This window comes from Jaculus jaculus, chromosome 4, assembly GCF_020740685.1.
Source record: "Jaculus jaculus isolate mJacJac1 chromosome 4, mJacJac1.mat.Y.cur, whole genome shotgun sequence".
In the NCBI taxonomy this organism is placed as follows: domain Eukaryota; kingdom Metazoa; phylum Chordata; class Mammalia; order Rodentia; family Dipodidae; genus Jaculus; species Jaculus jaculus.
Window position 1 is genome coordinate 160,642,067 of NC_059105.1, and position 16,274 is coordinate 160,658,340.

Consider the following 16,274-nt stretch of genomic DNA (forward strand, 5'->3'; position numbering starts at 1 on the left):
GCACTATGGTGCCTTTTGAGTCATCCCAGTGGTGACTGCCATCTGAAAAGAGAAGCTTCTCTAACCCAAAGTGACAATCACATCAATATATGTGTATGAACATCAAGAAAAGTGCTTACCAGGCAGTTTGGTGAGCATAATATATGCAGTTAGCCAGACACCAGCAGGCATTACACCCCTAAGGGCTCATGACTTCCCCATCATAGGTTTTCAGTACCAGACATTTATTTCCTCCAGTGGTGTGGGCCTCCAGTCCAATTAGAGAGCAGTTGGTTTCTCCCATGACAGACATGCCACTATTGCACCCATTGGTACATATGGCCTGGCTGGCCACACTTAGGCTTGCAGTGTCTACTGTTGTCTCCACTGATGACTTCTCTCTCTCCCTACAGCTGCATGCAGTGTAGCTTTTTCCAGCTTTCTGTCAGCTGGTCTACAGGGAGGAGGTTTTCAGCTTAGCTCTAGCAAGACTTCTCAGTGATCTTGCGGCCCAAACATGTAGAGTCTTCAACAATATGCTTGAGAGATTTTTGGTGTGCAAGCCCACTTTTATTCTCCATAGAGTAGTGGGGACTTCTTTCTAAAGTCTCCCACTGAGCAGGCCTCATGCCCAATCAGAGATGCTGTGAAAGCACCTCTTTTTTTTTTTTTTTTTAAGGTGGGCTCTCCTTGGATCTGGATGAAGACCCTGATCTGGTCCCTTTTACCCAGCTGCTCCTTCCCTTGCAATCTATGGTCCTCCGGCCACTCTAGCCACCAGGAACTCTATGCGCCCTCGGTCACTCTAGCCAGCAGCGACTCTATGGTTCCGGGGCGGGGCCCGGAGGCCCGAGTTTGAAGTTGCGGCGGGAACCCAGCGCGGCCGTCGCCGTCTCCGGCTCGCAGGGCGCTGGCCGCTATGTCTTGTCCCGACCTGCCGAGAGGACCTTGTTGGCGATGACTCTTTCTGCGCCAGAATGGGGAAGCGGCGGCGTACGTCGTCAGGCTCGGAGTCGTGGTCGGCGAGCGGCGGGGACAGCGGCGTGAGCCCGCGGCCCTGCCGGCCCGTGCTGAGTCCACCCTCGGGCCTGGGGCGCGGCGTGAAGGCCGCGGGTGCGGGTGAGGCCCCGGGCACTCTGGGGCCGCGGGCGGGCGGTCCGAGAGAGGGCTGCGGGGCTGCCGGGCCGGCTGGAGGGCGGGGAGCCCCTGGGCCTTGGCCTGGTCACTTTCTGCGTAGACATTGTTGAACTTGAGTGACCTCCTGGTCCTCACGTCGAGTGGTTCCGCAACCTTTTACAAGCTTGAGTTCTCCGTCCGTAACGTGGGGCGCACGCGGTGTTTGCTCACAAGTCAACCCAGTTCTTTTGTATTTCGAGCCTCGGCTTCAGCTCAGGTTGGCCTGGAAGTTGCTGTTTTAGCCCAAGCTGGCCTCAAACTCTTGACTGTCCGGCTTCTGCCTCCTCTCAAGGGCAGCGGTTACACTCGCGATCCATCCACTTCGTCCAGCAAAGTTGAGCGCTGTATCGAAGAACTAAAACTGAAATCGCAAGCCTCCCTAAATTAACCCTGTAGTGCTCATTACTCATGAAGGCTCCCTCTCACCATTCCATCATTCTAAACTATTTGTTGTGGATAGCAGTTTCTTTGTTTGGGGCTTTTTTAAAAAAAATTTAAAATTATAAAGGGTAAATAATTTATGTACCTGTCTATTTATGGACAGTTTCTCATAGGTGACTTGACGTCAAGATGTGCTGTAAATATATTTTATTTCAATATGCAGGAATTCCAGCAGCGGAGGGATAACTACTGAAGCTATCTGTGTCTACTGAAGCTAACTTAAACAATTGTCTTTTTTTTTTTTTTTTTCTGAAAGGGGTTTGCAAGCAAACAGTTGCTGATGACCAAATAGACAAGCTGCTGTTGGCAAATTGGGGGCTTCCCAAAGCCGTTCTGGAGAAATATCACAGCTATGGTGTAAAAAGCATGTTTCAATGGCAGGCAGAGTGCCTCCTGCTTGGACAAGTTTTGGAAGGAAAGAATTTAGTTTATTCAGGTATTTGAATTTATGTAAGCTGATTTCTCCGCTTCTTTGAATAGATCATGGTAAATCATACGCAATTGAGGTAGTCATACTTTTTCTTTTAAAAAGGCGTATGAGGGCTGGAGAGATGGCTTAGCGGTTAAGCCTTACCTGTGAAGCCTAAGGACCCCAGTTCAAGGCTCGATTCCCCAGGACCCACATTAGCCAGATGCACAAGGGGGTGCACGCATCTGGAGTTCGTTTGCAGTGGCTGGAGGCCCTGGTGTGCCCATTCTCTCTCCCTTTCTCTGTCTGCCTTTTTTTCTCTCTTGTCTGTCACTCTCAAATAAATAAATAAAAATAAACAAAAAAATTTTAAAGAAAAGGCATATGAGCCAGTGCTTTATAGCTGGAAAAACTTAAAATGTATGTTAGAAGTGGAGTCTTTTCATGTTCACCCTAAGTTCCCAAAGTTCTGTTATGTGGTGGGGAAGGGAAAGCAAGTAGAATGGCAGTGTTGAGTAAAAATTCTGCTTGCGTTATAAACGTGTCCCAGAGTGAGCTTGTGATGGGAGATGTGTCAATATGTTCTTCCCTCATTTGATCTCAGTTACTTTTCAGGCTGTGAACATTACACATGATATATTTGTAACTGACCTGTCTGCTTAGTGTTGTATATACAAAACAGTATGTGGTATACATTATAAAAAGATATACCTGGACTTCTTAAGAGTGACTTGGATTTTTAGAAGTCATTTGGTAAGACACAGTTCCTTTATGTCAGCAAGTTTTGGCCATTCACATTTTTCATTATGGTTATAAAAAAGAATTACAGGCTTAGTGGCTAAGGTGCTTGCCTGTGAAGAGTAAGGAGCCATGTTTGACTCTAGATAAGCACACAAGCCAGAGGCACGAAGGTGAGGCAAGTGCAGGGACGCACATGCCCACGAGGTGGTGCAAGTGTCTGGAGTTTGATTGCCGGGGCTGAGGCTCTTGTGTGCCAATTTTCTTTCTCTTTAACTAAAAATAACAAAGAATTACAAAATTAACTGTAAAGTTGGACTGATTGGGCTTGAGAAATGGATCATTGGCTCTGCAATATTACAAGTTGGAGGAAGAGGGGTGGGGTCGGGGCAGGGGCAGGGAGGAGAGAGACTTGGTAGTATTTAGGATTAGATTTATTCATAAAAAGCTCAGGACAGGGCTGGGGAGATGGCTTAGTGGTTAAGGTGCTTGCCTGCAAAGCCAAAGGACCCAGGCTCAATTCCCCAAGGCCCATGTAAACCAGATGCACAAGGAGTTTGTTTGCAGCAGCTGGAGGCCCTGCATGCTCATTCTCTCTCTATCTCTGCCTCTTTCTTTCAAATGAATAAGTAAATAAAATTCTTAAAAAAAAAAAGCTCAGGACAGATTTTGGCACATAAATGCTTATTCATGTGCATTGGTTGACATGGAGGAATGGTCTGACCTTTTCAGGGTTTTTAAAGTTGGGTATCTTTTATAACTGTGGTCACTCACACTCACAGTTACTATCCAAGGCCTGTTTACCTTAACCAGCTCTTGATTCTGTCTGCTTTCTGTTCTTCGATCCATCGTCTGGCTTAGTTCACTGTCATCCTCCTTCTAGATAATGCAGTAGTTTTGTCACAGCTTGTCTTTTTCTCTGTGGTCTTGCCCTGCTTCTGAAGCCAAAGCAATCTCCATAAAGTATAAGTATGACCTTGTCACTCCTGTCTTAAGAGTTTATCAGTCATTCCATGTTGCTTTCAGGATAGTCCAGACTCCTTACATGGTGGGTTGATAAACTCACTCTTCTCTGTGAGGCATTTTCCTTTTCCTCCTTTTGCTGTTCTGGAGGCTTTTGTACTCAGGCTTCCTGAAGTACTATCACCAGGACATGCCGGGCTTCCCTCCAGGCCTTCGTCCATGTTTCTTAGGCTTGTCATTCATTTCCCCTCCATCAGCGTCTTTCTGTACACTTCCTTAGAGCGCCTCTTTCTTAATTTCGATTGTAGCTTTTACCATAGCTTAAAGTTGTTCATAGCAAGGCTTTTAAACTCTTCAATATTTAAAGAAAAGATTCTTAGTATAAGTTATGTACTCTGATATTCATCATTAATTGCAAATTATAAAGGCTTAAACTTTTTTTGTGTGTGAGACTATTTGGAGTCTGATATAACGTTAGGACATAACATTTCAAATACTAGTTGGGGCTTTGATGATAGGACACCTTAGATTCTATAGTGCTGGCTTAAAAGATACACCAATGCAGTGTGCTAACAATTTTGTTATCGTTTTGTCGTATAATCATATTTTAGCTCCTACGAGTGCTGGGAAGACTCTTGTTGCAGAATTGCTTATCTTGAAGCGGGTGTTGGAAATGCGGAAGAAAGCTTTGCTTATTCTTCCTTTTGTTTCTGTGGCTAAAGAGAAGAAATACTACCTCCAGGTAATGTTTTTACATTGTCAGAAATAGTAAAAAGCTCATTATTGGTTTTACCCATTTGAAATAAAATTATAAAATAAAGTAGAAAATACATATTTTTTAAAATTTTATTTATTTGAAGCAGAGGGAAGAGAGGCAGATAGAGATTGGGCACGCCAGAGCCTGTAGCCAGTGCAAACAAACTCCAGAGGCATGTACCTCTTGTGCATCTGGCTTTCGTGGGTCCTGGGGAATTGAACCTGGGTCCTTTGGCTTTGCAAGCAAATGCCTTAACAGTTAAACCATCTCTGCAGCCCTAAGGAAATTTTTTTTAAAGCACCTCCTATATTAGTTTCTTTGTTGCCATGACAAAATACTCAACAGGAAGTAACTTAAGAGAGCAAGGGTTTATTTTGGCTGACAGTTAAAGATGATACAGTCCATTATGGTTGAGAAGGCAGGGCAGCAGGGACATGAATCTAGCAGGCACGTTCAGCTCGCATGAAGCAGAGAGAGATGAATACTGGTGTTCAGCTTGTTTTCTCCTTTTTATTCAATCTGGAACCCTAGCCCACAAAATGGTACCACCAACAGTTAGGGGAGCTCTACCCATGTCAATTAACCAATCTAGAACTTCCCTCAGACAGGCCCAGAGATTTGTTTCTTAAGTGATTCTATTTTTTTCTGTTATTTATTTGAGAGAGAGAGAGAATGGACACACCAGGGCCTTTAGCCGCTGCAAACAAACTCCAGATGCATGTACCACCTTGTGCATCTGGCTTACATGGGTCCTGGAGAATTGAACCTCAGTCCTTTGGCTTTGTAGGCAAGTGTCTTAACCGCTAAGCCATCTCTCCAGCCCTGTTAAGTTATTCTAGACCCTGTCAAGTTGATAATCACTATTAATCATCACACATTCCATCTAGCTTTAGAAATTGACCATTGTAGATTTATAGAGGGAGAGGCAGGCACAGGTCTATTTTCCCGTGTACTCTGGAGGCTGGGATAGGAAAATTGTGAGTTCAGGGCCAAACTGGGAAACTTACTGAGACCCTGTCTCAAAATAAATAAAAAGAGGGATAAGAATGTAGCCCAGTGCTGGAGAGAAAAAAAAGAGGGAAAGTTAAAATTATTATTGCATAAAGTAGAAAAAGACTTAAAATCAAGAGAGGAGTTGGGAAAAATTGGGTAAAAATTTGCACACTTTTCTTAGGAAGTAAGCCACAGTTAGTATGTAACTATGCAGTATTTCAACTGCAGTAGGACGAGGCTGAAGTGTGGAAAGTAAAGCAGGTTGAAAGAAGCCTGCCTAGTCCACCCTGGTTGAGGAAGACTGAATATTGAGGGACTGCAGGGAAAGACCCATTGGTGCTTAAGGGAGAGCACCATGCCTCGGGCCTAATGTTCTCCTGACACTAGTTTTTAACGTGTTTTTACAAGTAGTATTTTATTAAATAAATTTATTAGGATTTCTTTAGTGCAGTGTAATGTGTTGTTGGAATAAAAATAATTAAGTGATATGTCAAAAAGTCTGGTTTCTAGTCTCAGCTTTGCCATTATTTCCTATAACTGTGTCTTTAGCCTGAACATACAAGCTGCTGGGCCTCGTTGTTTCTGTTCACAAAATGAGGCTGTTGGCCCTTAGCACTATGTCTCAACTCAATTCAATAAGCCCTCAGAAACAATTTATTGAGTGAATGTCTCAAAGTTCTGTGGTTGTACAAATCTTTTTAACAGCTATTTCAGAGGCCAAGTAGCCAACAAAACTGGTCCTACATGGTAACATCCTCTCAACTTAGACCCAAAGTAACAAAATGATGAAAGGACCCTTTTTATTGAGAAGGTATGTTAGTTCAACTAAAAGTACTGTTCCACTCAATTTGACATTTGAAAATTTTTCTTCCATAATATAAAAGCTAATCTTTAGTAGTATAATACTATTTTCTTTATAAAGTATAAATTTATTCCATAAAATATATTAGTGTTAAGAATTAGCTAGTTTTTAAAAAATTAGCTAGTTTCTTGTTTGTTTACTATGTTAATGGTTAAAGAATTGTTTTTTCAATTTTAACTTCTATAAATATCCCTAAGGACTTAGGTTATTAAAATGACTTATTTAATTTCATTTCACCCAAGAGAGATTTCTCTGTACTGAGCCTTGTCAATTCTAAATATACTTTTAGTATATGATTCTACTTTGATAATTTTAGTATGTGATTTTAAAAGCCATTATATCTTGGCCAGAAGCAACTTCCTTTAGATGCTTATGTACTGTAAAGTATGCTTTTCTAGGTTTTGTTTTCACCTATATTTTTCCTTTTTATTAATTTAGGGTCTGTTTCAGGAAGTAGGAATAAAAGTAGATGGTTATATGGGCAGTACCTCTCCAACAGGGCCGTTTTCTTCTGTGGATATTGCTGTCTGTACAATTGAGAGAGCCAATGGGCTGATCAATCGCCTCATAGAGGAAAATCAGATGGATCTGTTAGGTAAGAAAATTAAACAAAGATTTTCTATTGCTATTTTGATGAAATGAAGTAATGTTGTGATTCCTGTATGACCCATGTTGTTGCTGTGTTTTTTGTCATCTACTTTTGAAGGCAAGAGTTGGCAATGCCAGTGTTTATAATTCATGTTTAAACATTATTCATTTTGTGTCCTGCTGTTATTGATGCCACTATCTTGCTTTTTTTTTTTTTTTTTCTAGTCCAGGCTGATCTGGAATTGACTATGTAATCTTAGGGTGGCCTTGAACTCACTATGATCCTCCTACCTCTGGCTCCCAAGTGCTGGGATTAAAGGCGTGCCAACCATGCCCGGTTGTATCTTGCATTTTTAACTTTATACAGTGTAGAGGCTCTCACTCCTCCTTAGTTCTTTCTTGTCCTGGTGGTGTGATGTCTAGATTAGAACTGAGTTCAGAGGCTGTCATTCAGCAGAACAGTGATAACCATATAGACTGCTTGTGCTTTACACTCTGGGAAGGTTTTCCATCTTAATGATTTTGTTTTACCACCAAGGAAAGGCCAGTATGTGGAGGTAGCAGTAGGAATAGAATGGCTGTTGTACCACCAGAAGCAGTAATCGTGTCAGCTCATTGAGTCCCTGATGAACTTAAAAATAACATGGAAATGTTGTATGGTAAGGGTGTAAGGTGAGAATCAAAGATTAGCGTGACACAATAAGACTTTGCTCTGCATTTCATATCAGAATTGTCCTACTGTGACCTCACTGGGCTGTAAATATCATAAGGATTTTAATGGAATCTTATCATTATATCCAATGTTACCTTTGAAATAACTCATTATATAGTATAGAGATAGCTTACTGATGAAGAGAAAAAACATCTTGTGTCATGTAAGATCTTGATGAAATACTGATACTATAAAAATGTTGAAGAAAGCATTGGAGCCTCCAAGATAAAATGGTAGAAGCTTCCTCCATGTGACAAAGGAGAGACTTAATTCCCAGAAGAGAAAGAACACCATTGGGGATCAAGAAATAGGTGAGGGCTGGAGAGATGGCTTAGTGGTTAAGCGCTTGCCTGTGAGGCCTAAGGACCCCGGTTCGAGGCTGGATTCCCCAGGACCCACATTAGCCAGATGCACAAGGGGGTGCACACATCTGGAGTTTGTTTGCAGTGGCTGGAGACCCTAGCGTGCCCATTCTTTCTCTCTATATCTGCCTCTTTCTCTCTGTCTGTCACTCTCAAATAAGTAAAAATAAACAAAAAAAATTTATAAAAGAAAAAAAAGGAAGTCGGGTGTGGTGGTGCACGCCTTTAATCCCAGCACTTGGGAGGCAGAGGTAGGAGGATTGTTGTGAGTTCAAGGCCATCCTGAGACTACAGAGTGAATTCCAGGTCAGCCTGGGCTACAGTTAGACCCTACCTTGGAAAACCAAAAAAATAAAAAGAATAGGTGAGAGGGTAGGTGAAAAGCTCAGAAAACCAGAAAGGCAACACGGAAAAAATTAGCAGAAGCTCTAACCTTGGCTTCTCTGGGGAAGTAGAAGCCAGAGCCATATCCATAAGCAATTTGGTTTTTCCTCTTTGAGCAGTACTGGGGATTGCGCTCTCAGAAGGCTGCCTGCTAGGAAGCTGTCCATATAACCTGGAAGATGCCCACATCATAGCATAGATTTCAGATTTGAACAAGCAAGGCAGCATGACACTTATCCAAAAGTTCAGAAGTTTTCAGTAGTAGACTCCAAAGATATTGAAATGCCAAAGAATTCAAAAGTTGATGACTAGTGACTTCAAAGAGGACTCCAATAAATAGATGAAGTAACAAAACTAATTGAGGAGTTGAACGAAAAATTCAGCAGTGGTAGAGATTTTGAGGAAAAAAGGTAAAACCAGACAACACAAAACTCAATGGAAAATATCACCAATAAACTAGGCCAGGTAGAGGAAGGAATACTAGGAGTTGAACATTCAGTGGGAAAAAAAAAAATGTAACCACACTATCGAAGACCTTCAGGACACATTTGAGGGATAAAACATACATATCTTTGGCATAGAAGAGGGAAGTGAGATATAGAGTGAAGCCATGGAAGCCCACTCAGAGAACTTCCCAAAGCCAGGGAAAGAACTGCGCATCTGTGGTGGGTTGTGTGTGGACGTCCCCCATAGCCTCATACGTTTGTGATTAAGTCTCACACTCAGGCCCTAGCTGGTGGAGCCTTTGACAGGGGGTTTGCTGAGGAAGCTGTGTCACTGGGGGGTGAGTCTTGAGGTGTGCATAGCCTGGCTTCCTCTTGCCAGAACTTGCTCACCTTCCTGTTGTTTTTCAGCTGCTTCAGCAAGATGTGATGCCCAGTCTCTGCTCTGCCATGAACCTCCCCCCCACCCCCCATGAAATTTCCCCTTGGGACTGTGAGGTGGAAAAAAACTCTTTCCTCCCATAAGTTGCTTGCAGCCAGGTGTTTGTCCCAGCAACATGACAGTGATTGCTGTAGCATTCACGCACAGGACACATTTAGAGCCCCAATAGGCATGACTGTAAACGAGCCTCTACTCATGCGTAGATAAAATTCCAACAGCACAGAACAGAATGTTGAAAGCTGCAAGAGAGAAGCACCAAGGTACAAAGGCAAACCTATTGGAACAACAGCAGACCTCAGCAGAAATGCTAAAGGCCAGGAGAACATGGATAGTTTTTTTTTTTTTCTTTCTTTTTTTGGTTTTTCAAGGTACAGTCTCACTAGCTCAGGCTGGCCTGGAATTTACTATGTAGTTTCAGGGTGGCCTCAAACTCACTGCGATCCTCCTACCTCTGCCTCCCAAGTGCTGGGATTAAAGGCGTGCGCCACCACGCCTGGCAATAGATGTGTTTTATACTCTGAAAAAAAAAAAGCTGCCAACTAAGATTATTATATCTAGCCAAGTTCTCTGTTAAAAATCTAAGATAATGCATGACTAACATAAAGTAAAACAACTCATGAATACAGAACACAGCACTACAGAAGATACTAATATTAGCTCCTATCTCATTGCTGTGAATGAATACCTGGCCAGAAGCAGAGTTGCTTTGGCTCACACTTTCAGAGGGTCGAGTCTGTCATGGCACAGAAGGTGTGGCAGGAGCCACGACAAAGGTGTCCACTTAATTCAGTCAGTATTTGAATTCTTTTAGAGCAATAAGGCACGGGAGAGAAATGGAAAGGATACAAATAATTATCCCTATTTGCAGGTGAGATGATCTTACACTTAAAAGACCGTAAAGATGCCAGAAGAAAATTATTAAACCATATAAACTCTTGGCAAAGTAGTGGGATGAAAAATGGTCGTATCAATAAGCATGCTGAGAAAGAAATCCAGGAGAGCCTGTTTTCACTACCTTCAAAACCAACAGCAGAACAAAAACCTAGGAATAAGCCTCACCAAGGAAGTGAAGGACCATTTAATGAATTCATCAAAGAAGGAAGTTGATGACACTAGAAGGTGGAAATAATTCCCATGTTCTTCGATTAGCAAAATGTTTATCATTAAGATGCTGTGATGCAATCTATAGATTCAATGCAATTCCCATCAAAATCCCAGTGACATTCTTTATGGAACTAGAAAAAAAAAAATCCCAAGATTCATATGGAAGCACAAAGCATTTCTGAGCAAAGAGCAGTGCTAGAGGCATTACAATGTAGGTTCACATTATGCTGTAGAGCCACAGTAAGAAAAAGAGCATGGGACTGGGTCAAACAGGACATGTACACGTCAGTGAAATACAGGACCCAGAAATAAACCTGTGCAGCTATCGCCATCCAGCTCTAGGCCAAGATGCCCAGAATATGCACTGGAAGATAGGCTCTACTTCAGATGCTACTGGGAAAACTGGATGGCTAGATACTCTCTTGACAACTTGTACAAAAATCAGTTCAAAATTAACCAAAGACTTTGAGACCTGAAACTTTGAAACTACTGAAGAATACATAGGGAATTCATTAATGATATAGACATGGGCAAGGACTTTCTGAATAGGGTACTAGTAGCTCAGGAAGACTAGAAAGAACTGAAAAACAGATTGCATCAAATTAAAAACCTGCTCAGCAAAGGAAACAATTAGCAGACTGAAAAGAGAGCTGTAGAATATGAGAAATTATATGAAAAAATATGTATACATATATATATATGTACATATATTCGAAATTAAAATTAAATTCCAAAAGAACAAATAATCCAATGAATAAGTGGGCATATAAATTTAACAGTGGATGAATGGGCGAAGAAAATATAGCTTGTGTATAATCAAACATTCAGCCATAGAGAAGAATGGATTCATGTTTGCAGTCAAATGAGCAGAACTGTAGATTATCATTTTTACCATGTAAGTAAGGTTTAGGAAGACATATATTTTCTCTCAGGTGGAATCTAGATTAAAAACACACATACAAGTTGAAAGGGGGGCTATAATTTGGGGAGAGAAATGGTAAAGTGGAGAGGGGACCGTGTAGGATAACGGGAAATAAATAATCAAAATACATTATATATATGTGAAAAAGTTATAATAAAACTAATTTTGCACAATTTATATATGAGTAAAATGCTTTGTGAAAGACTTAAACTTTGGTTACTAAGCAGTGTTTAGTAACGTTTAAAAAAAACTGGAGCCTCGTTAATATAAGGTTTCAGTATTTTTAAAAAACATTTTATTTATTTATTTATTTATTTGCAAGCAGGCGTGCACACACATGGGGGGGGGTATGAATGAATATGGGTGTGCCAGGGCCTCTAGCCACTGCAAATGAACCAGATGCATGTGCCACTTGTGCATCTGGCTTTATGTGGGTGAGTATTGAGGAATTGAACCCAGGCCATTAGGCTTTGCAGGCAAGCACCTTAACTGCTCAGCCATCTCCCTAGCCCAGTTTTTTAACTCTTAATCATTCCAAGTATATAGATTGGTTTTATTCTCCAGGAAATGGAGAAAGACATTGTGGTTGTGTTTTGCAACAAAGTGTTAATAGCCTATTAATATTTATAAAAATCCTTTAAAATCATTTTCTTCTTGACCTGTTTCTACTTTTTCCTAAGTAACTTTATTTCTAGCCCTCCCCCTTTCTTGGGGTGGTCATGGTGAGACAGGGTGTTGCTCTTTCGCTCTAGCTGGCCTGGAACTTGTTTTAAAACCCAGGCTGGCCCTGCATTCACAGCAGTCCTCTGACCTTAGCCTCTTGAATGCGCTTAAGTAGCTTTTTTTTTTTAAATTTTATTTATTTATTTTTATTTATTTATTTGAGAGAGACACAGAGAGGAAGACAGATAGAGGGAGATAGAGAGAATGGGCGCGCCAGGGCTTCCAGCCTCTGCAAACGAACTCTAGACGCGTGCGCCCCCTTGTGCATCTGGCTAACATGGGACCTGGGGAATCAAGCCTCGAACCGGGGTCCTTAGGCTTCACAGGCAAGCGCTTAACCGCTAGGCCATCTCTCCAGCCCTTAAGTAGCTTTTTAATATGAGTATAGTTTGTTTCCTCACCAACATTCAATGACTGTGGTGGAGGGTTTGGCATTTGTTTATACAATTACTAAGTTTGAAATATCTGAATATACAAAGTAGTTTTCCATGGGTGTGATGGTTTGATTAGTTCTAAGTAAGCTAATCATTTTTTTTTAAATAATTAGAATACATTGTGGTAGAACTCTTTAAGATACCTGTAACATCTTAGAAATGAATAGGTCATTATGTAGAATCTGGCTTTTGTTTTATGGTTTGAAATTTACATTACTAGCAGGACATTATTATAATAACTATTAACTACATGAAACAAAGCATCGAGTCTTAAAGTTCTTGGAGTTGTAAAATTTTGTGAAACCTAGATCTGAAAAATTTTTCAGGAATGGTGGTTGTGGATGAATTACACATGCTGGGAGATCCTCACCGAGGGTATCTGCTAGAGCTTTTGCTGACTAAGATTTGCTATATTACTCAGAAATCAGCTTCTTGGTAAGTACATGAACTAACAGCTACTGTGATTCTAAAAGATGTTGAGGAAGAGGCTGTGAAAGTACAAGTTAAGCCGGTCATGGTGGTGCACTCATTTAATCCCAGTCCTCGGGAGGCAGAGGTAGGAGGATCACTGTGAGTTCGAGGCCACCCTGAGACTCCATAGTGAATTTCAGATCAGCCTGGGCTAGAGTGAAACCCTACCTCAAAAAAAAAAGTACAAGTTAAGGGAATGAGCTCCTTTCCCCCTCCCTTCTTCCCTACCCTCTCTTCCCCTCCCTTCCTTTCCTTTCCCTGATGTCCCTCCCCTACCCTCCTTTCCCCTCTTCTTCTCTCCCCTGGCCTCTTCTTTTTCCTCCTCCTATCCTCTCCTCTGACCTCCTCTTCCCTGTTCCTTCTTCCTTCCCTTCCTTGTGTGTGGTGTGCATGCCTGTTTATGTGTATATTCATATATATAGGGGCACATTGTGTGGGTGTATGTACATCCACCATAGGACAATCTCAGCATCATCTTTGTGAAAGTTCCTTTGAGACAGAGTCTCTCACTGCTTGGAGCTGACCAATTAGGCTAGACTACCTGGCCAGTGAGCCCAAAGAGTTCTTTCTCTTCCCTCCCCAGCCCTGGATTACAGGCACATACTGATATACTTGACATTTTATGCAGGTTTGGGGGATGTAATTCAGAGCCTTATGCTTGCAAGGCACTTTACTGACTGAGCTATCTCCTCAGCCTTTCTTTACTTATTTCAACAAATTTATGTGTAATAGTTTTGTTCTTGTTAAAAGTACTTAAGGCTGAAAGTGATTTTGGATTACTGTTAAAACATTTTTAAACTCTGACTGCTGACTTTTACTTCTATATAAACATCTTTATGATACATTAAAAATAGAGCTTGTACGTATATCTAAATTTAAGTAGCACAAACTAGTTTTATAAACTCACATTTCTTGAATGGTGGTGGTTTGATTCAGGTGTCCCCCATAAACTTAGGTATTCTGAATGCTAGTCTTCCCAGCTGATGGCAATTGGAAATTAAAGCCTCCTGGAAGTGGTGTATTGTTGGGGGCGGGCTTATGGGTGTTGTAGCCAGTTTCCCCATGCCAGTGTTTGGCACACTCTCCTGTTTCTGTTGTCCACCTTATGTTGGCCGGGGGTTGATGTCCAGCCTCTGCTCATGCCATTGTTTTTCCCTGTCATCATGGGGCTTCCCCTCAAGTCTATAAGCCAAAATAAACCCTTTTCCCCCAAAACTGCTCTTGGTCGGTTGATTTCTGCCAGCAATGGAAACCTGACTGCAACATGAACCTTCGCTTTTCAGAATAATATACTTTTAACTCTTCTGATTTTTAAAAACTTATTTGTAGTAGTATCTCAAATGCAGCTACTTTTTTTGTTTTAGACATTTTATATTGACTTCTTGCTGTGGAAATGAAGATACAATACTCTATTTTCTGCTCACCAATACTTAAACTTTCCCCACGTTTCCAGTTCCTATCCTTTCATCATCCTCCAATCCTCCAGATATAATTATAATACTGTTTAGATCACTATTCTATGTGACTATATGAGTGCTATTGTCAATTCAGCTATATAGTACTAAGATTGCTTTCTTGAAGAAACTGGTTCTCTGATAATAACAAGTATCTTCCTTGTTTGATGGCTTGATTCTCTACATATTTAGTGCTAATTTATCCCTGCCTTTGTCCCCATTCGTGTAAATTCCCTACTATTACTTTCCATCACATGTGCTGTACCACCCAAGTCAACTTGAAGAAGTTTCTCCTAAAGCCTTCCAAGCTGTTTCCAAGAGCTTGGGTGCTCAGGCTGTCCCTGTGCTGCTTGGGAGCCACTGCCGGGCTTCCTTTATCATTGCCTTTTGCTTGAGACAGTCCCCCCAGCACATGTTTTTCCTTTATTCATTGCTCATTTGGTGGGGATTTCTTCAAGAAAGTTCCATTTAGTTCATTGCATATAGTACTGTGTGAATACAGTTAAGTGTTTTGATAACTTATGTGTTTGAAAATATCATGTTTATAATTATTTTATAGATTGTCCATAAAGAAGTCAAGATTAGAACTACTTTTCCTTTAGAGATGTCACAGCATTACTGTATTTTCATGTTTTCTAGTGGGCTAATGTTTTATCCTTTGCTTTTTAAAAATGTTATTCTGTTTGATTGAGAGAGGGTCTTGCTGTTTGGCCAAGGCTAGGCTGGAACTCCTTATGTAGCCTAGTCTGGCCTTGAACTCATCCTCTGGCATCTTCTCCCCCAAGTGCTAGGGTTAGAGGCATGTACTACCATGCCTGGTTATTTGAAAAAAAATTATTCTGTTTGGGAGTTTTTCTGGGAATTACTAAGAGTAATTTTTTTTTTTTTTTTTTTTTTTTTTTTTGCTTTAGGTTATACAATTTCTTACCAGTGTGACTTGGTTTATTTTTGTTCATTATGCTGGCTACTCAAAGGTTTGTCCTAGCTTAGTGAGATTTGAACACATGTCTTGCTAAGAAGATAGTAGCTATTTCCCAAATCACTATAGATGTAGAAGATAGGACTAATGCTATAAGTAAAGTTGGCTTAGTAAATATATGTAAAACAATTATCAAAACATTACAGTACTTGGGCATTGTGGCACATGTCTATAACCCTTACACGGGGAGTTTGAGGCAGGAGGATCTCAAGTTCAAGGCCAGCCTAGGCTACATAGTGGTACTGTGCCTCAAAACAGTAACAACAGGGCTGGGGAGATGGCTCAGTGGTTAAAGGTAGGCCTGCAGCCTAGGTTCAATTCCCCAGTACCTACATAAAGTCAGATGCACAAAGTGGTCCATGTGTCTGAAGTTGGCGTGCAGTGGCAGGAGGCCCTGGCATGCCCATGCACACACACATCCACCCTCTCTTTCATTCCCTCCCTCCTCTTGCAAAAAAGGAAAAAAAAGTACTTAAAAACGACAACAGAACCCCCAAAAGCCTAAAACAAAATTAGAATACATGCTTTTGTTAGTTTCACACAGAATATAGAAAAAAAATGTCCTATGCTGGACCATAAAACAAGTCTTAGTATATTTTAAAGTACTGAAATCACTTCAAGTATAAGCAAAGCATAGGTAGCAAATCCTTATATTTGGAAATTAAGAAATACATTCTTGACACATTTTTGTGCCGAAGCAGTAATCATAATAGAAATTAGAAAATACTTTAAAAAAATTTTTGTTTTGTTGTTGTTGTTTATTTGAGAGCAACAGAGAGAGAAAGAGTGAGAGTGAGAGTGAGAGAGAGAGAGAGACAGACAGACAGTGGGCGCGCCAGGGCTTCCAGCCACTGCAAAAGAACACCAGACGCCTGTGTCCCCTTGTGCATCTGGCTAATGTGGCTCCTGGGGAATTGAGCCTCGAACCGGGGTCCTCA

General features: G+C 41.2%; 1 protein-coding gene across 1 annotated transcript in view; it reads left to right on the forward strand.

Moving 5' to 3' along the window:
* The first annotated feature begins 956 nt into the window (after positions 1-956).
* The window catches only part of Polq (DNA polymerase theta), an 83,944-nt gene continuing 68,626 nt past the window's right edge, over positions 957-16,274 (forward strand). Inside the window, exons 1-5 of the mRNA XM_045148416.1 lie at positions 957-1,098; positions 1,853-2,032; positions 4,318-4,448; positions 6,757-6,913; positions 12,759-12,867. Of these exons, the coding sequence (XP_045004351.1) occupies positions 957-1,098; positions 1,853-2,032; positions 4,318-4,448; positions 6,757-6,913; positions 12,759-12,867 (719 nt within the window). The remainder of the gene's footprint in view (positions 1,099-1,852; positions 2,033-4,317; positions 4,449-6,756; positions 6,914-12,758; positions 12,868-16,274) is intronic.